Consider the following 22,501-nt stretch of genomic DNA (forward strand, 5'->3'; position numbering starts at 1 on the left):
CCCCCCCCTTATGAACAACACATTTTTGTACATGATAAAAGCTCCTTGTGGTTTCTCGGTTTGTCCGATTTGAGCATCCATAAACAATGCAAAACACTGGCATTTGGAGTTTCTGCTAGTGATTTCTATGGAGAAAAATCACTTCCTGCCCTCCAGCTGCATTTCGCGCGTCATCAGAATCACGTGATTGCAAACAACCTATTACCGGAAAAACGTGTCATGAGATGAGTGGATAAAATGACTTAATCTGAGGGAGAACGTTGCAAATTAGCCACTAAATTAACTTGATGCAATTTTTATGTCACTCAAAAATAAGTGCAGCTCATGGACACAGCAAAAATAAAGACATACAATAAATTATTCGTACAGTAAGAACACAACATGAAAACCCCAAATTATAACATAAAACTAATTTGTTGTTTTCCCAGGTTACATGACAATTAACAATAATAATACATGTCTTGTTTATGTGTGTTACACTTTAAAGTGGAAGTGAAGCAGTCAGTCAAGTTTACATTATTTAGTAAAGTGATTTCCACTTTGATTAAAAAATATATAACAAACATGGTTAATGTAACCATTTTAAAGAAAAAAGGATGTTTTGTTATAGCTTTTAGAGCAAGGGCGCCGCCATCTTGCAGTACCACCGCGTGTGACGTCACGGGGTTGGTTCGCTCCATTGGCCAGTGCAGTAATATAAGCATTTCTTTACTTTTTGAACTCACAAATGTTTTTGAAATGGAGGAAGACAAACTTGAAAGGACTGTTGAGCCCATAATAATTGCAATTGCTTATGCATTTGAGCCGATTCGGTGAGGAGACTGAGCAGTAATACCATTACAGGTGGAAGAAGTCGTGAACCTGCTGGTTTGGGGTGAAGAGCGGGTGGGAAACAATACGTGTTTACATGAATACTTGTCAAAGCTGCCATTCTGACATAACGACACTGTGATAGCCTATGGCTAAAAGCACTGCGCTCGAGGTTCACGGCCTTCTCAAATAAAGTATGCCTCGCGTCCAACCCCCGCTATCCCATTTCTGCGGTTGCCGAGGCGCCGCACGAGACGGTTGCTTGGGGTGACGCATGCGAGCCGAGGGTTGGAGCTAAACTCTGCAGGACAGTGGCTCACCAGGAACCATTATTAGCTAAATACATTAATAAATGATAATTGACATTGGACATGAATAAATACATAAAAGAAGTGAAACACAACATAGAAACAGAAAATAGATGTATTGAAGACCAAGTTTCAATGAAAAGAGAACACTACATTCACACGAATGTGAATTCTAGTGCAAGGAGCAGCTTTTGATGTGCAGATAAACTCCTGTCTGAGCATTCCAGAGGTTCCAAAAGGACGTAGGCCTACATGTCACCGAATGATACAGTGGAATGGAGTGAGTGCTCATTTTTGTGTCTGTCAGCTGATAGTAGCAAATTTATAGAGGTCAAAAAGGACAGGCTAGTGGCTGTAGACCAGGGGTGCAAAACTCAGTTCCTAGAGCACCACAGCTCTACAGAGTTTAGCTTCAACCCAATTAAACACACTTGATTCAGCTAATCAAGTCCTTCACACTTATTGTGTGTTAATGTGTGTTGGAGCAGTGTTGGAACTAAACTCTGCAGGGCTGTGACCGAAACGGCCCCCATATGCTTAAATAGGATATTGTTTGAAGGGTCAGCCATTTGTAGTGGTGTCCAAATCTATAGTGCACTCATTCAATCCCATAATGCACCACAATAAAGAGTGTACGTATAGGTAGATTCCCTATTAGCGGCTGTTTCTATGAGCTGCTATATACGTAAGCCATCCACCATTTTGGAATGTTCAAAGCCGGTCCGTGAACACTCTAGAGCAAGTTGCCTGTGTCTGCGACTAATTATACACAGATGGCTTTGCTAAACTAACACAATACAACAAGACAAAAACCATTAGCTAGCATGACATTTAAAAGGCATTATAGTTTAAAAACCTGTAATATTGAGATAATGCATATTAAAAACACATATTAACACCTTCTTACCCATGAAATTTTATCCAGTTTCTTCACAACCAGATGCAATGTTGCAACATCTCGAAACTCATTGACTTTTATTGTGAATGATAACACATTGACCGCTCCAAGATGGCGGACGCGTCAACGTGTCTGAAGCGGTCAAATGTGACGTCTACCTATATATATCTATGGAGTTTACAACCGATGTACATAAGTATAAGTAATAATAGCTTAACCATCATTAAAAAACAGGTGGAAAATATGCTAAATGCCTTTTCATATCAAAGTATAATAAGAATGAGGAAGAACACTGTTATGTGTTTCATATCAGCAACAAGAGTTTCAATGTCAGATAGTTATCATACATCTGATAGGCTTACCTGAGATTGATAGATAAAATTATTGACACTGAGGGTGAGCATGTTCATTAAAATGTGCATGTCTCCACAAACTTGAATTTCAAGCATTTTTATGTCACAAGGACAAAGCAAAAGTGAAGACTAGCAATGAACTATTCATAAGAACACCACATGAAAACAACCGCAAGTTATGACAAAAAATTTTAATCTTGATTTCCCAGGTTACATGATAATTATCAATAATAATAAATGTCTTGGTTACATGTTACACTTTAAAACAGCCATTAGAATACATATTAGCTTTCCGCTCCATGATTCTGTCCTTGTTTGTTTCCAAACAGCTCATCTGACACTCTTCCTAAGATCCAGGAGAGTCAATACAAGCTGCTATTTCATCTTGACCCACATTTATTTATTTATTTTTTTTAAAGTTCAGCGGTCAAATGACCATAAACACCCTGTTATTGGAATAAAATCGACCACTATCCCATAGTTTCACATCTAGCACCAGAGTGACTTGATTTAACAGAGTTTAACAGAGACATTCTCTCTGTACCACATATCATCAGCTGCAATATCAACACTGAAATGCTACATTTAAATGTTGTGAAATAGATTTTTTGGTGGTACTCTAGCCCGTGTGAAATTACTTAGCGATCATACTTGTTTTTTGTCCTCTTTTATTGGAATAGCACATGGGAATGGAGTTTGAAAGTTGTGTAGTGAGTGCACATAATCCACAGTCATGATTTGCATCAGAACCAGTTAGAATAGTTTTCAGTGCCCTTGAAATCACATAAAACACAAAATTATTATCTAAACAAGCTACAGTGGTAATACTTCAGAACATAAAAAAGACAAACAAAAGGAACGAAAATATCTTGCTGATTAGGATGTTAATTTGTAAGTAGTAATAAAAAAAAAAAAATACATTTTAACATAACATCAGAGGCCTAAATGCTTGAATTAACAATTTACAAACCAGTTCATAAGTTACATCATATAGCTTTGAGTTAGACATCATGCTGAGGTGTGTGCAAGAATATGCTGTATGTTAGAGAGGTTATAGCACTGACATCCAGTCAAGAGCTCACAAACATGAGAACGCTTCTTCCACACTGTGAATTCTAGTGAAATTAGCTGCTTTTTTATGTGCAGATAAGCTCCCGTCTGAGCATTCCAGAGGTTTTAAAATTACGTGCATGTCACGACACAATGGAACAAAGTGAGCAGACATTTGTGTGTCCGTCACTTTGTTTCTGTACCTGACAATAGTGAGATGTTGTAAAGGTCTAAAGAAGGTCGGGCAAGTGGCAGTAGACCGAGTCAAGCAGCGTCTGGCTTGCTTCTTGACTTTTCACTCCTGCAATCTCGAACAAGCGGTCCAGCTTGTCCTCTGCCATCGGGATCTCCTCGATAACATGGAGCTCCTCAGGGTTGAGAATGTGCAACATATCGTCGAAGATGGGCTGCAGTTCACAGGGGTCCAGACGCACCTGCCGCAGCACTGTGTCCTTTTTCTCTGTGGGAGAGAAGATTGAGCGTCACCATTAATAAGATAAATTCTTAAGGAATTATTATTCATGATATTCTTTGATTAAATACTAAAAGAAAAGTGCAAATTTAAAAGAAAAATGTCATATTTAATAGGAGATGGTGTGATGAAAAATCAGCTCAAGAAGAAAAAGTAATATTGTATATTATAAATGGTTGAACATAAAGCATCCACAAGGGGGCAATATATTTGCTTTTACCATATTAAAAGTGTAAACACTAATTTAATTTATTTCATACTAAAAATTAAAAAAACAAATAATAAATATTAAAAATATTTTAAAATAAAACATTTATCAATCTATCCACACAAACACACACATACTCGCATGTTTATTGTTATGTTATTTCAAAATTTTAATTCTGAGAACGGAATAAAATAAAACTAAATATTTCAAAATAAAAATTGAAAAATATTTAAATATCCACACACACACATATTATACACACACACACACACGTGTGCATATATGCATGTTTATTGTTATGTATTGTTATTTAAAGATTTTACTAATATGAATTAAAATTGCTCAATTGCATTTAATAGGGCGATTTAAATTGAATTTTTGAAATGATTGAACACAATGCAGGAGCATAGAGCATCCACAAGTGGGTGATATATTGTAAGCTATTACTACAATACCTTTCACCACACACGAAAGATGCAAAAGACGATTCAATTTTAATTTAATTACACGTTCATTAATTTAAATTGTTAAATGAGAAGAGAATAAAATATTACTAAATATGAATGAAAAGGGTTACATTTCTTATGATTTAAATTGTTTGCATATTTCAAATGGTTCAAAATGTATTCTTTAATTTCAGAATTCAATTCAGAATGAGAAATTACATTATATTTAAATTGTATGATATTTTCATTTAAAGTGCTATATTATTACAAACACATTTAAAATATAATAATAAATATTGTATTTTTATATAGAATTATAGGTTTATTACTACTAACTTTGTTATCGGTGCGTTTCTCTTTCTGTTTATCCATGTGTGCTTACCTTTGGTTATGAAAGAGCCTGTCCGGCTGAGGGCAGAGTCCTTGCTGGAAGTGGAGTCACAGCGCAGCAGTGGCTCTGATTCGTCGGTGAAGAATCCTTTGGTGCGCTCCATGGGGGACTGCTCCACCACCACACTGGGCGACTCGAAAGGCTTATGGCTGGGGCTCAGACAATGGCTTACATTCACAGCCGTCAGTAGCTTGTTCAGGTCAACCTGCGGCAAAAGAGGTGTCACAGTATATGTTAATGACAGTGATGAGAACATCATTCTGGCACACATTGCTTTTGAGATTCTTTTTCATGCCGTTCTGAACCCACAAGTGTATCCTGTCAGGACAAACAAAGTTTTCTTGGAACAACTATTATGTGAGTAATGGGTTTGAAAGAATGAGGGTCTTTGCTGATAGACAGCGATGACTGTATTAATGTGTGGGCACTACAAGTGTATCTCTATGTGCTCATGGTCCGGATCAGCACAAAGGGTTCAGCCTTCGTAGCCCTGGACCACCCACATGAGTCATTTCCCTGTTGCCCTTTGCGTCAGGGGAGGACAGATGAAAAAGATCCAGTACAGTCAGAAATTCACTGCCCACAGGGCCCATGGCCTGTGTTACGGTCACAAAACCCCCTGTCTATGCGCAAAGCATACTTGTTATGCCAGAGTGTTGGAACATTAATGGTGCATTCACAGGAAGTTGTTACAGTCCAGATTTTATTACCACAGTCTGGTACTGTTCTTTAGTCTGTATTGCATACTAAAGGCAAATATGGGCACCATTTTAGCAAGCTATGCATTTTAAGTGACCTTATCCACAAAACATGCCCAGTATAATCCATATGCAGGCCCAATTTTAGCCCATTCTCTTTATTCTATCGATCCAATTTTATATATAAATTCAAAATAAATTCCCATCATTACAATAACATTACACCAACAATCTTTCAGTTTAATATTTGACAAAAAATAAAAAATAAAAAAATCTAATCAATTTAAAAAATCTAATAATATAATGTATAAATTATTTATTTATTTTTATTTTCATATCAGCATCAAGACTGTATTCATGCTAAAAAAAAAAAAGATATAAATATAATATAATATATAATAAGTAACAGCATAACATTACAACAACAATCTTTCAGTTTCATAAAACAACAGAAGAAGAATTTTTCATTTACAAGAGGGTTATCTGAAAGTTATTTGATTGTAGTGTAGCTAAAATCAATATCAAATAGACTTGGCGATCCCTAAGAAAGCTCTGGTGACTCCCAGATTGGGAAATCCTGACATAAGCTATTCAAGGAAGCCTATAATAGCCTGGGCAGGTATTCGAACTTCAGAAGTGGAACATCCAAATTATAGGAAGGACGGAAACCACTCCATTTCCGGGAAAGTTTCCCTTGGAATCAGCAGTGAATAATCAATGCCACATAGAAAAGCAGGCCATTACTCTGAGTGGCATGGCGAGAGATCACATTTAGTCATTCATTAGTCACCCCACACAGAGAAAAACAGCTCTGAACTCAAAGACACCACCAATAAAATGGCAACACAAGAGGTCGAGTGAGTTAATATAGGAGTATAATGGCGCATTACAGACCACAGACATTTCTCTGTCCTTACATTGTTTGTGCTATTTGCAAAAGTACATCAAACAGTTCCAGAAAATCTGGTATTTTAATTGAACAGTTAGTTAACTGTCCAAATTCAATACAGTAAATTTATGCAATGATGTGATTAATGTGTTTATGAATTTACTTTTGACTTTAGAAATCTTAACAGATAAGGCCACTCCACCCTGTCCATGCATTAGTGCTGAAAGGAAGGAAGTAAGTGTGCCGCAGCACATGCAAGATACAAAAATAGCCACTTTTTACAAGGGAAGCCAGAATGAGTGCACCAATTACAGATGCATGGTGAGCATTGCTGGCAAATTGTTTATCTATATCCAAATGCAAAAGATTTTTGCCCCCAAAAAAGAACAAAAAGGGAAGAATTTTGGCAGTGTGCCATTATATATATATATATATATATATATATATATAAATATAATTTTGGCAGTGTGCCATTATATATATATATATATATATATATATACATATATATTTAAATGTGCCTAATTTTTATAAAACTAATTACATATATTTATACACATCTTGTGTAAAATAAAGGTTTACCTAATTTCGGGTACATTGATATATATACACATTGCCAACACTAAACTGTACTATAAAATATAAACTACCATTCAAAAAGATTGGAGTCAGAAGATTTTTTTATATTTTTGCATAAACAAGTATTTTATGCTCACCAAGGTTGCATTTATTTGATCAAAAATACAGTAAAAACAGTAATATTGTGAAATATTATTACAATTGAAACTTTTTTTTTTTTGATGAACAGAACAGATTCTTTGATGAATAGAAAGTTTAAATGCACACATTATTACAAAAAATTATTTTGGAAATAAATGCTAAGTCTTTACTGTCACTTTTGATCAATTTAATGCATCCTTGCTGAATAATAGTATTAATTTCTTTCAAAAACCCCAAACCTTTGAATGGTAGAATATATGTACACATAGCCAGAGCCCATATCATTTGTATTAAAACTGACTAATACAAAGAGGCTAGATAGAGGCTTCCCTATCTAGGGTCCAGTGTCAATGAAACTAACAAATGCATTATTCTAACCACAGAGTCTACTGTTCATGCATGTCACAGGAAGAAGGATGGGCGTATACCCAAATATCTTCTCTATCCACATTCAGCAGACAAGCTGTTGGCAAAAGTCTGAAAGCACAACATGGGAGCCGGCAGGAACACTGTGCCGTCACCCACCAGGACACAAGCCACAGATGTGGAAAGTGTGTCACTCCCACACTGATCTTATTAGCCGCAGCTAACACTGCTCCAGACTCAACAAGACCACCTACAGCACACAGCGCATGGTCCACATCTGACTATAGACAGCTTGCTAAGGGAACTTTCAACATTATGCATAAAAAAATACATAATTTCAAGAGAAAGAAAAGTTCCTTGTTTCTTCTTTATGGTTTGGAAAACCTGTCAAAATGCGGTATATAAATAGTAGCAGAGGACAGTGCTGGTGGCAGCTTTCAGATGGCGTCTAAACGTTCTGGGGTTGCTTGGCCGGCGTCCATAACAAGTGGAGCACTGCGTGTGTTTATCCTCTGAGGGCCCTTATCTGAGGTTTACTTGCATGCTGAGTCTAAGTGGTATGACTTTGTATCCTTTGTAATTCATGAAAGTGCATGTCTTTCTATTTATAGGCAATAAAAGAAACTAATAACATGAATCCAGGAGATGTGTGTGCACAAAACAAAACATTTTTTTTTTAATTAAATTAAATTAAATTAAATTAATAGATTGCAAGGTTCCAAATAATAAGGTAGACATTTTGGGACCAATTGCTGGTTAGTAGTTGTTGATAAACTGATTGTTGATAAAAAAAAACGAATATTTCACAAAATGAATCAGAGAAAATGGTCATGTTTCTTTTTCCATACAATGAAAGTTAATGGTGACCAGGTACTGTCAAGCATCAAGATTGTCAGTGACTAAAATCCTTCCTTTTTGCTGTTGTTTTCAAGCAATAAACATCAAATGAATTAGACGGTTTAATAAAATAAAAATATTTTATATAGTTTAACAATATTTTTTAACAAATATTTTACGGTTTAACAATACTCGTAAACCGTAAAAATTATTATTTTTTTAAATAAAATACAATAAAAAAATTTTTTTTACAAATAAAATACTATACAAAAAAAAATGTATAGCAGGTTTCCAAATAATAAGGCTGCAATTTTTGCATAATTTAAACTACATTTCACTGGCAACGTTGGTTAGTTGTTATTGATAACTTACATTTCCTGTAATTATATATATTTTTAGAATATTCAATGGTTTTAAAAAATCTTTTTTAATGTTCATTTATAGGTGAACTACTCATTTAAACATACAGATTTATAAACAAAACATGAGAACGTATGAAAAGAACAGGTGAACAGGATATGCTCTGCAGAGAGATGACTTTGCTCTACCTTCACAGACGTACGTTCAGTGTAAGTCAACATCCGCACTGGCAATTATGTGATTATGAGATGGCGTTGACAGGCAGACATATAAATAAGTTTTATCTCACTTTATCTTGGTCATATCAGTGGCATCGAAATTAGTCCAAAAGCCTTAACTTCACCATCTACCATGACCTTGAGACAAGGACAGAGTAAATAACGTGGTCTTTATAAAATCTGCACACAGGAAAGGCTTGAAACTCTAAAATGAAAGTTGATGACTGATGCTCCATCTCCGGCAGCCTGTCAGGCTTTTGTCATTAGTAATGCAGCTCAATGGGATGCAGCCAGGAGTCACGATGCACTCATGTGGTTTGTTTACGCTTCTGCACACGCATTATCCAAACAGAGCGTTATTAGACCTGGGGTGTGTGTGTTGTGTAAGACTATATACACTAACATGACTACTTGATCCATTATTGTGGCTTGACTAATACAGTAGCTTGTGGCTTAACCATGACAGAACAGGTTTGATGTTTGCTAATATACAACAATACAAACACTTAGACTATACAGTATAGTGTAAACCAAATCATATTTTTATTATTTTATTAATAAAAACATTTTTTTTTTTTTTATTTAAAAAAACACACAAACCCCAAAATATGATTACCCTCATGTCCTAAAATGTATTCCCATCCTAAAATTTAAAAGGCAGTCATATATTATTAAAGACCCAAGACCCAATTAACACTGTGATAAAATGAATAAGATAAATATGTGGAAAATATTTGCTAAATATTTAGTTCTACATAAAATGTACAGTAGTACTGTGCTGTTTGATGCCTTATTTATTTAAATCAAAATGTATTCATTTACTTATCAATTTAATTATTTTGCTTATTTAGTTTATTTACTGATTATTTATTTAACAAATAAGTAGAAAAATAAAAATGTATTTGATCAATTTATTTATTTATTTAAATGTTAATTTAATAAATTTTTGTATTAAATACAGTAAATGTACAGTAAATACAGTCAATCTAATACAATTTTGTTTATTTAGTTATTTATTATTTCTTTTAATTAAATATAATAATTTATTATTCATTTTAATCCATTTGGTTTTATTTGAATTATTTTTATTTTTTATTTTAACTAAATGTATTTGTTTATTTAGATGAATATATTTTGTATTATTTATTTATTTGAAATTTTTTTTGCATTGCCAGGATCCCTGGCCTAATGGATGCCACCATGTTCCAGACACATGACCAGCTGAAAATGACAGCTGTAACTGAAAACATTTATTTTTGCAAAACATCATTCATCAACCTAAAACCTAGTCGCTCACCTGAGGATTGTCTTCCATGACACTACGTATCTTGTCCACCACGTCAATGCGGCGTTGGCGGTGAAGGGCATTAATCAGCTTTGCCAGGTTGGCATCGCTGTCGCGTATGGTCCAGTGCTGCAGAGCAGCGTATGCCCTCTCATGATCAGCTGAGTAGCCCTTGGAAAAGGCGGCCACCTCTCGCTCGCTGGCACTGGCCAGAGACTTATACATGTCAATCCACTGACTGCCAATCTGTGCTGCCACAAGCTTCAGGATGTCAACACCTAGAAAATGAGAGGAAAGCTCAATCATGTTTTTCTTCTGTAAACTGTAGTTTGAACCTCAACAAGTACAGTACAACACTCCCAAGGAATTACCTTTGACAACCTGTACTGATATATTACAGTGCAGCAAGTCATATGTTGAAGTATAGAGGCAGTATGTGTGTGTTTTTAAATTTTTTTATTAATACTTTTATTCAGCAAGGATGCATTGCACTGAAGACTGGAGTAATGACTTCTGAAAATTAATATTAAATTGTAATAATATTTCAAAACATTACAATTTTTACTGTATTTTTGATCAAATAATTTTTTTCCAAAATTATTTATAAAAATCTTACCAACCCCAAACTTTTGAACGCTAGTGTATGCATTGCCTTTTGTGTCTGCTGTATCTAAAACCATACATGTCTCTTGAAAATGTAATGCAGTTAGCATGATGTGCTGTTGGCGTAATATAGTGTAGACACAGTAAGCGAATGGAATCATACAGTGCAGAAGAGCAGAACTCTAGGGTTACAGTACACCATGCTGCCCCATGGATAAGGTCATATGAACGACCTAGATTGATTGCAGTGTTTATATACTTTGGTATAGAGTGACAGATGCTTCCTAGGGAATCCTTCTAAGAGTGAACCCCTGAAGCAAACCCAGGGAAACATGAGTGCAATGTAACTCATATTTAACTCACACTATACCCATATATGTGGCATATTTCCACTTGATACTTATTAGTGTTTGCTATTGATCATACATAGCGTGAGGGATCTAAATGTACCCCGAAGTATTAAACTTAAGCATGTGTTACTCATCTCACACCATTTGTGCTATAGGCTAGTCAAGAATGAGATCATTCGTAATATGTAAAAAAAAAAAAAAAAAAACAATTAAAAAGAATAAAATGCCCAAAAGCAATTAAATTATATTAGTTGTAAACAGAAAAACTGTAAAATGCAACAACAACTTAATTTTTTTTTTAAAGTATTCAAAATGTAAAATAGTAACACTGCAATATATTACAGACAGTTTCTGAAAACTCTGAAATTCTGAATTCTGAAGCTTGTTTTCTAAGAGACTATTGTCAAAGTACAAGAGAACCCAATGTGAAACAACACAGATCAATGAAATCCATGTTGAATTAGTCTCTACATGAGATAAACGTGACTGAGTTCAGCATAACAGGATGGTTGTAGGGGACAACTGCTGCTGGAAGGTATTAAAGCATCTATCTGTAAGCCAGATCTGTCTTGTTTGGGATCCATCTGTAGCAAATTCACTGGAGCTCTCTGGAGGATAGCGTGCCACAGTCTGTTCTGCGGATCTAAAAATGCCAAGGCCTGCGGGCTGCCCATCCTGTCGCCTGTTGTTTCCAGAGGTCGCTATACGGCATGACAGCGTGTTAAAGGAGGACAGGCTCTGTCTGAGTGATCTAGGCCAAAGTCGATAGGTTGCATGATGCTTTCCCTTGTCTATGACTGTACTGCGTGATGGACTTGGTTGCCCTAGTCCCGAAGGCAACTTTTATGAAATGCTGGGAAAACATGTGCCTCTACTATCTGAATGTACAGCATGCTTGCTTACAAATGTTTCCAGGCTTGTATGTGCTTCACTCAGCAAGTACAATGTTATTCTTAAACTCTTAAACTAATGTGACTTGAATTTTTGTTGTTATTTAATATTTAATATGATATAATATATTTGAATATTTGTCCAATTAGGTGTATAAAGTAAATCTATTTATATTGCATATAATATATTATATTATATTATATATTATATGAAGTGCTTCGAACGTCTAGTCAAATCCCACATCTTAACTATGCAAATGATAAATAAATGCCTCTTGATACATAAAGGTACATATAAGACATACATAAGATATATATATAGAAAGAGAGAGAGAGAGGAAATGTATTATTAATATATTTCAATTAAGTGCTGTTAAGTGTTTCCACAAAAAATATTAAGCAGTACTACAGTTTTAAACATTGATAATAATAAGAAATGTTACCAAATCAGCATATTAAAACGTTATTCCATCACAGGACTAAATTACATTTTAATATATATTAAACAGTTCATTCATAATATTACAGTTTTTACTGTATTTTTTATCAAATCAATGCAGCCTTGATGAGCATAAGAGTAACAACCCCAAATATTATTCAATACATAATATATCTTTTATATTAAAATGTATTTAAATACGTGGATGAAACAGTCTGAAAATTTTATATCAAAATTATCACAGTTATCAATTAAATCATGTTATTGTTAAAATGTGCTGGAAATGTTCAAAAACTACATTGTAACAAATCATTTTTATTTTATTATTCAGTTTTCTACTTGACATAAAATGACATTTAATTTAATGTTACTTGCCCTTTTTTGTGAAATTTACTAGCAATTTCTAAGTCAAAAAAGTTTCACTGTCAGTATTTCATTGTCACATGAGACATTTTCGTGACACATACTAGATGTAAGTGGCTGACCACTTGTGATCGGACCACCATATGCATCTTAATAGCAGCTGTTCATAGCGTACATACAAAAGGCGTTATGTAAAAGTGGAGAAACACCTTATGGCTCATTTGCATGTACGAAGACAACAGCTTATCAACCACAGCCGTTTACAATAGAACAAAGCTTTAACGTCTTCATATGAGAATTCAAATGAGGTGGCAAACCAGCTGCAACAGGTCTAGGTTGGCTGCAAAACAAAGGAATCCTCAAAGGGAGTCAGGACTTCCCCCTTTTAGTGAGTCGCCGTGGTGGCTTTGCCGGAATGTTTCATGGCAACGCAGTCATCCCATAAATCCCTGACACCTCATACACTGTACCAGCCGCAGTAATTACAACTTCCCCATTAAAACAATGAGACCGTTCGCCTGATGAAGACCAGGGGAGGCTCACTAGCAAGGGGATCCTACAAGCTTCCCCCAAATTTCTCAGACTCCTAAACAAAATGCTGGCAGAGTAGAGCTCACCCATGAAGTTCCTAATCGTCTCTTATAAAAGCCCCAGCCCACCCTGATTCTGGGCAGTGGGCTTTTATAGATAACACCTATTGCAGAGGTTGTTATATGAGGCGTACATGCGGGTGGTTCTACGTCTTTGATCTCCGCTATGCGTGCTTTGTTATACCTCCAATGAAAGAATTCATTATTTGTACGATCACTCCTTCATCTTTACATATGTTTCCCATGCGGCCCTTTATGGCCATTATTTTACTAATGTAGTAAACGGACACACATGCACTTCAATTACACACCCTGAATGCATTAGGGAAATGTTTTGTGTTGTGTTCGCGGTGGCAACCGGCTGTGTAAAGGTTACCTATGCTTTCTAACATGAATCGAGGAGGCTCTACTATCTCAGTTTAACACAAACGTTCTGCATATAATAAATTATTTTCTTGCCAAAGTCAATAAACAATGAAACTGTTCATGTTTAGGAGTGCAAGGGAGAAAAACACCACAGTGAAAAAAATTGCTCAAGTGGATTGTGTACCTGTTGGAAGTGTTTAACTTTTTTTATTTTTATTTTTTTTTACATTTTATTATCATGAGCAGGTCATTGATTCTCCCTTTCCTTGATATTCCACTATTTTCAAGGGCAATTAACAATAAAATATCATAAATCTACTCTGTTGAAAAGAAAGTAGTGTTGTATTTTACTCATATAAATATTAATAATAAATAATAGCAATGTCTAATTAATAGCAACTGTTTGGAGTCCAGAAAGCTGTAAAAAATTACATTAAAAAAGTAATATTTTCATAATTTCAATTCAAATCTAGTACCTTTGTTTGGGGTATATTTTTGGTTGCTAGGGTGTTAAGGTGCGGTCAAATTTATTGTTTTGTGGGTGTAATCCATTAATTTCAATAGGAATCCAATGGATTGGGAACTTTTCATGAGGACAAAAGGTTTTCCCACACAGATTTCGTATCGGGTTCAGCTGGTCATGAAAATTGTCTGCGTTGACTAACAGAAAGCTGTTTGGTTTGAAAGTGACTTCTGTGTGAACTGTAATTCCTACTTCATTACACTAATGTCAAAATGACTGAAAAACTAAATTCGAAATTTTTACTTAAATATTATCAAAATTTGAATTATATTAGAATATAAAAGGCATAATTTCAGTTAGGGGGAAAAAAAAGCTTAATAATGTTTAAAATAATATTTATAAACCATATATAATTAATAAAGTTGCTTAAACAATTAGGAAAAAACAGCACCATGCATGTGTGTATAGTTTAATACAAAGGACCGAAAACCAATCACAAAGAGTAGGCTACTTTCTTCATTTAAAAGCATGAGATACAGTGGGATGGGGAAAAACCACCATAAAGTCTTGAGACACGTTTTTTAAAAGTTGAACTTACATTTAATTTTACATGGCTTTCTAAAAATGCCGCTCTCTGCAAGACGCGAGTGCAACGCTGATAGATGTCCCTCTAGAAAATGTGATAAATATGCGTTCTGTGTGAACGGCTTGGTTTCAGTTTTGACGTAAACAACATCTTCTCCACACTGATGCTCTTGTTTTCCGCAATATATTGAATGAACAACGTAGCAGCGCCGCATCTAGTGGGTTCAACTGGATAAGCTAACAAACGCATTAAAATGCAATGACACTCACATCGTCGTCGCATTTCGTGCGCCACTGATAAGGCTGCCTGATGGATGACGCAGACCTAAAATTCGAATGCAAAATGTTGCATTCGAATTTTAGGTCTGCGTCAGCCGTCAGTGCAAAACGTTGCATTCAAATTTTAGGTCTGCCTCAGCCGTCAGGCAGCCTTATCAGTGGCGCACGAAATGCGACGACGATGTTTTATTTATTTTTTTAATTCGACGAATATTCGAAATTCAAATTTATTTTTTGACAGCCCTATTGACAACAGACAATTTTTGCACATGACATTTTGTTAATGTGTCCACACCTTTTTGGGTGGTTGCTAGGTGGTTTCTTAATAGCCTAAAGTCAAAATAGCCCAGCCGAAAGTCTCTATTATATTACATTTCCATTTGTGAGTGTAAGACATATTTTCACTCATTTTATTATTCATTTTATCATAAATTGTAAATCTGAATGCTTGTACCTCTCCTCAACAAACCACACAATTTAAAATACCAGTCACACCTGTAGCACAAACAGTGTGGAATGAATTACATACCCAATACTTATGGTTAGGTGTTTGCTCAAGTGTGAGGTTCCAGCACAATATACAGCGGCACCCTGAATTCAGACACCTCTCATGACACATAAGCAAGTCTCTCCAGGCCATGTCTGCTGATAAACTCCTCTAGCTCTCAAACCACAAAGAACTGGAATAATCTGGTTCCAACTGCTCAAGTACAGTCAGACACACACAGGCGGATATCTGAGGCTAACATAAGCCGGTGCCCATCGCCACAGTCCTGATTAACCAAGCAGTCTCTTATGCATAGTAACAAAAAGGTTATAGGGCAGAGAGTGTGAAATAATTAATAAAAGAGAAAGAGAAACTCCAGAGACGTAAACCAAAGGCTGCAAGGTGCAGAATGAGAAACAGAAGGAGATCAGGTTCTGTATGATCGTGTGACTGACAGGAAACGAGAGAGGTGATCTTGATGTTGAACTGTTGAAGTTCTCAATACGATACACACTGGTGTGATGACAGATCCACAGATGCTCTAGTGCATTGGAATTTCACTATGCCACTTTTCAGATTGCAAAGTGCTGGGTGTGAGTGTCTGGCATCCACCAGAGCATATAGTCATTAACACTTTTTCATAAATCCATAAATGGCATTCGTTAATCTAGTTCTAGGTGAAGCGTGTAAAGTCTGCACAAGTTTCCCTATTTGAGGACACTCCGCCTGCCTGCCATTGGTCAGCCAAACAGGTAGTCATGCCTCATAATCGCATCATTGGTTGAATCGTTGCAAAGCTGGGCTCGTCAGGATTCTCAAACAAACAGAGTCATGTTTTGAAACCACCAGTGTTTACAATTTTCTGGGAAAATCAACCTACGAATGATTTACTTACAGATAAGCTGGGATAAGAGAAAGTATTTTAACATAGAAAAAATATACACTTCACCTTTAATCAAGTTATTTGGTTGAATAACTTTAGTGTAAAGTTGAATTTACATTAGCATTTATAAGAATGATATAAATGTCAAAATTTTTATCTCTTTTTACTTCTTCACACATAGACTGAATTAACATAATTTGGCATTATAATTTTTTTTAAATTGGAGTTTAAGTTGATTTTTTTAATTGTTTGGAATGGTCATTTTAATCATTATTTTGACACACATTTTGCCAAAAATGGCAACAAATGATAAAAAATCAGAAATTACCAAATAAAATAAAAAAAATAAAAAAATAGAAATCAGACTTATCAATCTAATTTGTCATGGAGCCCCTAAGAGGACATTGTGATGGAAAAAAAATTTGAGATGGAAGGAAAAATTATATTTTAGTGCTATGTTCTCTTGCCAAAGTATTGTGTTCCCCTGAGCGCTCTCTTGCAAAACATTTGCGTTCTCTTGCAAAACTGTTGCGTTCCCTCAAGAAACTTTGAGTTTGCTCGCAAAAGCACTGAAATATAGTTTTTGCTCCCATCTCATATTATTTCCATCACAAAAGTTTTGTGCGCAAACACAAAACACTGAAATATAACTATAAAAAATTTGTTTTTTTAACTCACCCTGTCCATTTGAGTAGTAGATCCACCTCTCCTTGGTCTGCGCTGGAGAGCTGGGCTTCTTGTGGATGGCTTTCTCCATGATGCTGCTGGGATCCTGTCTGGGACCCTTCTTCAGCACCCGCGAACTGCGCTTTACGCTGCACACCACGATCACTACCAGCACCAGTAGAAGCAGCAGGACTATCATCCAAGGCAGGTGCTCATTGATGTCAAAGTGCTTGTGCGTGCTAGGCCTCGGCGCACCCCTGCGGATGGGCCGGTAGCCCAAACCTTGAGCCTTGCCCTCAGACAGAGTTTCCATGGCCTGTTGGTTGGCAAGCTGGGGGTCTCGTGATAAGGAAAGCTTGTTTTGCAATTTAGGGAAGTCCTGAGTTGCAGCGATTAAGAGTCCGCTATCCTCATCACTAGACTTGGAGGAAGATGTGGTTGTGGGAATGTCATCAGCGTCGAGGGCCGCATCTGTGCTACTGAGGACCGGCCCTGCTACATCCTGAATATCTGCAGCTGGTGAAACTGCAGTGCTTGCTGTGTGCAGAGTGGATCATATAATTGCAGACAAAAACAGAGAGACAGAGAGAGAGAATTAAACACAGTCCTAAAGATGAGCTTAACCTAGACAACAAAACAGAAGCGAGAGTATCTAAAACTTTAATCCAGCATCAAGCTGGCATGTGTTGATAGCAAAGTGGAGATGTGCTGCTCAGCCAACATAATCTCACATGAATTTCTCATCTTAACTGTTCAGATTTGACCCCAAGAAACTAAAGTCAATGCAAACTGAGGAATCAGAAATAGTTTTCTTCTGAAAATAAGAGATAAGACAGAGGACTAATACTATTGCCAATACTATGACTGCTTTGGTAAAACACTTTGTTTTTTTTTTTTGTTTGTTTTTTTACAATTTTGCATATTTTTAAATATATACTACTGTTCAAGACTTTGGGGTCAGTAAGTGTGTTTTTTTTTAAAGAAATGAACACTTATTAGCAAAGATGCATTAAATTAATCAAAATCGACAATAAAAATGTTTGTTACAAAGGACTTCTATTTCAAATAAATGAGATTTTGAACTCTCTATTCATCAAAGGATTATGAAAAAAAATGTATCATAGCTTCCACAAAAATATGAAGAAGCACAACTGTTTTCAACATTGATAATAATAAGAAACGTTTCTTGAGCACCAAATCAGCCTATTAGAATGATTTCTGAAGGATCATGTGACACTGAAGACTTGGAGTAATGATGCTGAAAATTCAGCTTTGCCGTCATAAATTATAACTTACATTTTTTAAATTATGTTTTAAAATATATTAAAATAGAAAACCGTTATTTTAAACTTATTTCAAATATTTTACAATATTACTTATACAATACACAAACACAATATTTATTTATTTATTTTTTTCAATCAAAAAACATTTATGCAGTCTTGTTGAGCACAAGAGTCTTCTTTTGAAAAACATTAAAATAATCGTACCAAGCAAAAAACTCTTAAACGGTGTGTGTAAATTAAAAGGCGTTAAATAATTTTCATGCATTTATTATTATCATTATTATTATTATTGCTATTATTATTAATAATAATATAATTATAATTATTATTATTTAAACAGTAAGCTATAAAAACAAGCGGGACATTTTCAAAAGCTATTGCTCATAAACAGCTACATCTGTACAGGCCTAAAAAGAGTCCTCTAAAGAACATACACAAAAGCATCACATTCAACCACTGCTTTATTTAAACACCAAATTAGGGAAGTTGATGAAGGGGTTGAGCAATCATGTTGAAAAGGGGGAGCTGTTAGTAACAACAGAACCAATGGATTAAAGCACTTGTACAACACACCAGGAGAATATAACTCTACCAAGGAAAGAAAACAAATTTCTATCTATCTATCTATCTATCTATCTATCTATCTATCTATCTATCTGTCTGTCTGTCTGTCTATCTATCTATCTATCTATCTACCTACCTACCTGTCTGTCTGTCTGTCTGTCTATCTACCGTCAGTGCGTCTAGTTAACTAAGTGTACTCTATTCAGTAAGGAATAGCTCTACACTGAGCTTCTTCACTCTCACCTCTGTATGCTGACTCAGTGCTGGAAACCGTGGAAACGGAGGCCTCTCCAAGTAGGACATAGACCGAACTGGCTGGAGTTGGCCCACACACACTATCTGTCTCTTCTGTGCCTTTGATCAGCAGTGTTAAGCCCAGAGACGAGCAAACTGTGTGAGATCGGCATCTCAGAACATCTGATGCCACATCAGAGAAGGTGCCACGCTGACATGACCGGCAGCGCACATCCTCTGTCTCACTCCCTCGCTTTCGGATGCCCCACCCCAGTGGACATAATGTGTACCGCTGACACTTTCCACCCTGGGAGAAGCTGCCTGGCGGACACATGCACAACCGATCGGTGGTGGACGTGCAGGGAGTTTTCTCGACAAATGGGGCTTGGCAGCGTCTCTGACAGCGGTGGCACTGCTGAACACCGTTCTCACCCCGGGTGAAGGTGCCGTCTGGACAGGGGCTGCATTCCCGTACACTGGCCTCTGTGCAGTGGGAGGACACGTAGGTGCCCGCCGGACACTTGTCGCACACCAGCTTGTTACCAGTGGTGGGGTCGATGTGATGGTAGTGTCGAGGAGACAAGGGCTTCTCTGTGGTCGGGCTGGGGGTCAGTGTGTGGGTTAAGACGTCACTGACCGCAGTGATCAGCAGCTAACAGCAATGAAAGAACAACAAGAAGACTGTTATGCAATGACAATACAAACAATCAAAACACACACTAAATGTCTATTTAGCATGAATGACCACTGCGTCATCAGTTTGTATTGTAAGAAGAGTCAACAATATAATGATAAAGAAAACCACTGATGCTAGAAAGGAATCAAGTTCTTTCATTTGTTTGATGGCTGCATACTCGTGTCTTTTCAACAACTACAAGACAAGTTTGACATTTCAAATGACATAATCACCCGTGGAAGAGTCACTAATTCAAAAAAATGAGCCATTAGTCATTTAAAGCTGTGATGAAATGGAAGTAGCGACAGATGTTTTCTTCCATGTTGTGACGTACATCCGAGCAAAATGAATTATTGGAAAAAAAATGCAGGGTGGGGCAGCTTTATGTGGACAAAATGAAATAATTCTGTCATTTCACAGGAAAGTCAAGGTAAAAAAAAACAAAAAAGAAACATGAATGATGAATGAACCTATTTAGAAAATTCATTTAATTAATTTCCATTTCATGCCAACTTTAAGCATTATCACTGCATTTAGGAAAATTTAGAAGAGTGATCACTGAAATTGAAGATTGTGCAAACCATTTTATTTGAAATAAGACAAAGAAAACACTGTTTAAAATTGTTCATCATCTCCATTGTATCTTGGTCTTATTAAAATAAGGCACTATATAAATAAATAAATTAGACTCTATATTTGGCTGCACTATTTGTAAAGACCCATTCACCTTTCTCAAAAGTTGCTTTGTCAAAAATTTAATTTACTTAAGGACAAATGCATTTGTTTTATTTGGACTAACATATTTTTTCTTCTTTCTTCTTTCAATTCATTATTGAAGGATATGGGAATAAAAAACAAAATCAAATTTCCTTTTTTCAATTTCATCAGATACCACTAAAAAACTGCAAAGTTTCACCACTCTGCAGTGAAAAACACTGATTTGCACTGTCCAAGATGAGTGTGAAGCTTTGTTTTTGTTGATTTATTTGGACTAACATATTTTTTCTTTGGGACAATACTTCTTTCAATTCATTATTGAAGGATATGGGAATAAAAAACAAAATCAAATTTCCTTTTTTCAATTTCATCAGATACCACTAAAAAACTGCAAAGTTTCACCACTCTGCAGTGAAAAACACTGATTTGCACTGTCCAAGATGAGTGTGAAGCTTTGTTTTTGTTGAGTTCAACTAAAGTCTGTGAATGAACACTATTATTATTACAATTGTTTCAATGTGTGTATTTACTTTTAGCCAATAAATAGGCTATTCATTGATAAAACAACAGTATGCTTATGCTGTACCAAAAAATTGCTTATTGGGCTTAAAACATTTGATTGATTATATTGAAAAAGAGAAAAACGGAATATCACCACAACCATTACTGTAAGGTAATGAGCATTTTGAAAAAATCCCAAAGAGCACATTGATATCATAATATGGAGCAGATGACCTCAAGAACATTAGATTGTGACATCAAAATGCACTGGCATTGGATCAACAAGCATGTAATCTTTAGCCATCTATGTGAGCAGAAACGTAAGCAACTCATATTTCCTCTCTAAAACACTATTCTGCATAATATTTACACAATCTGCAACAAATCACCAATGCAAAAACACTTTACAGACCAACAACAGGGAACCCTGGAATGTGTTGACAGCACTCTCACAGTCCGGTGACCTTCAGAATAACTTTTAATGACAAGAAGCCTGTAAACACAGCCGCTCTAACGTTACTACAGCTTGAACGTGCCTCATTGAAAGCCAAATTCCGATCATAACAGTCTCCCTCTTTCCTTCGGCACATCCAGCAAAGTTGACTGCACAGCATGTTAACTGCACCTAATATTCTTTATGATGCTAGCCCACATTTTAATTCAGCACCTAAATGGGGCTTTGGCCACGACAGGCATCTTGGGCTCGGTACAAAAGTTGTCACCAAAAAATATGACGCTGGAAAGCACGGCACACAAGGGCCTCGCTGCATCATCAGTTTCGAAACACAAAGTTCTATTAACTGCTGATCATGAATCCCCTGGAGTTTTATTACAGTTCCTCAACAACAGACCGCACAGAAGACTAGTATAAAAGCGCAGGAGACTAATTTCCTTGCTATTACGGGGAGGGCTGAATCAAAACAAACATGACATTAATATTCGCCAGCAAACACATACTGACATCGCTGGGAAGCGCGGGACGATACCAGAGCGCTTGGGCTCGGATGCATGTGTTGCTCTTCGTGAGGTGATGGGGATTGTTTTAGAAAGACAGACTGAACATGAATAGCGATTAGACAAAGCTGTGCTTTCCCAGCGGCCTTAGCTCTCGAAGAGGGCCAGCAGTGAGCTAACAGACAAGGGTTTGAAGTAGGGCAGTGAGGGGGACAACAGCAACTTCACTGATGACAGGACAATGTCTGTATGCTTAGTGTGCTACTAAAGCAAAAAAAAAAAAAAAAGATTTCACC

The 22,501-nt window shown here is 36.1% G+C and overlaps 1 protein-coding gene across 1 annotated transcript in view; it reads right to left on the minus strand.

The window, feature by feature from the left end:
• Positions 1-2,572: 2,572 nt before the first annotated feature.
• LOC107690036 (tumor necrosis factor receptor superfamily member 21-like) overlaps positions 2,573-22,501 on the minus strand; it is a 25,343-nt gene continuing 5,414 nt past the window's right edge. Inside the window, exons 2-6 of the mRNA XM_016488262.1 lie at positions 19,367-20,009; positions 17,286-17,810; positions 10,322-10,587; positions 4,928-5,141; positions 2,573-3,879 (exon numbers count right to left, since the gene is read on the minus strand). Coding sequence (XP_016343748.1) covers positions 3,650-3,879; positions 4,928-5,141; positions 10,322-10,587; positions 17,286-17,810; positions 19,367-20,009 — 1,878 coding nt within the window. The 3' untranslated portion in view covers positions 2,573-3,649. The remainder of the gene's footprint in view (positions 3,880-4,927; positions 5,142-10,321; positions 10,588-17,285; positions 17,811-19,366; positions 20,010-22,501) is intronic.

The sequence above is a fragment of the Sinocyclocheilus anshuiensis genome, unplaced genomic scaffold, assembly GCF_001515605.1.
Source record: "Sinocyclocheilus anshuiensis isolate Anshui unplaced genomic scaffold, SAMN03320099.WGS_v1.1 scaffold1733, whole genome shotgun sequence".
NCBI classification, from domain to species: domain Eukaryota; kingdom Metazoa; phylum Chordata; class Actinopteri; order Cypriniformes; family Cyprinidae; genus Sinocyclocheilus; species Sinocyclocheilus anshuiensis.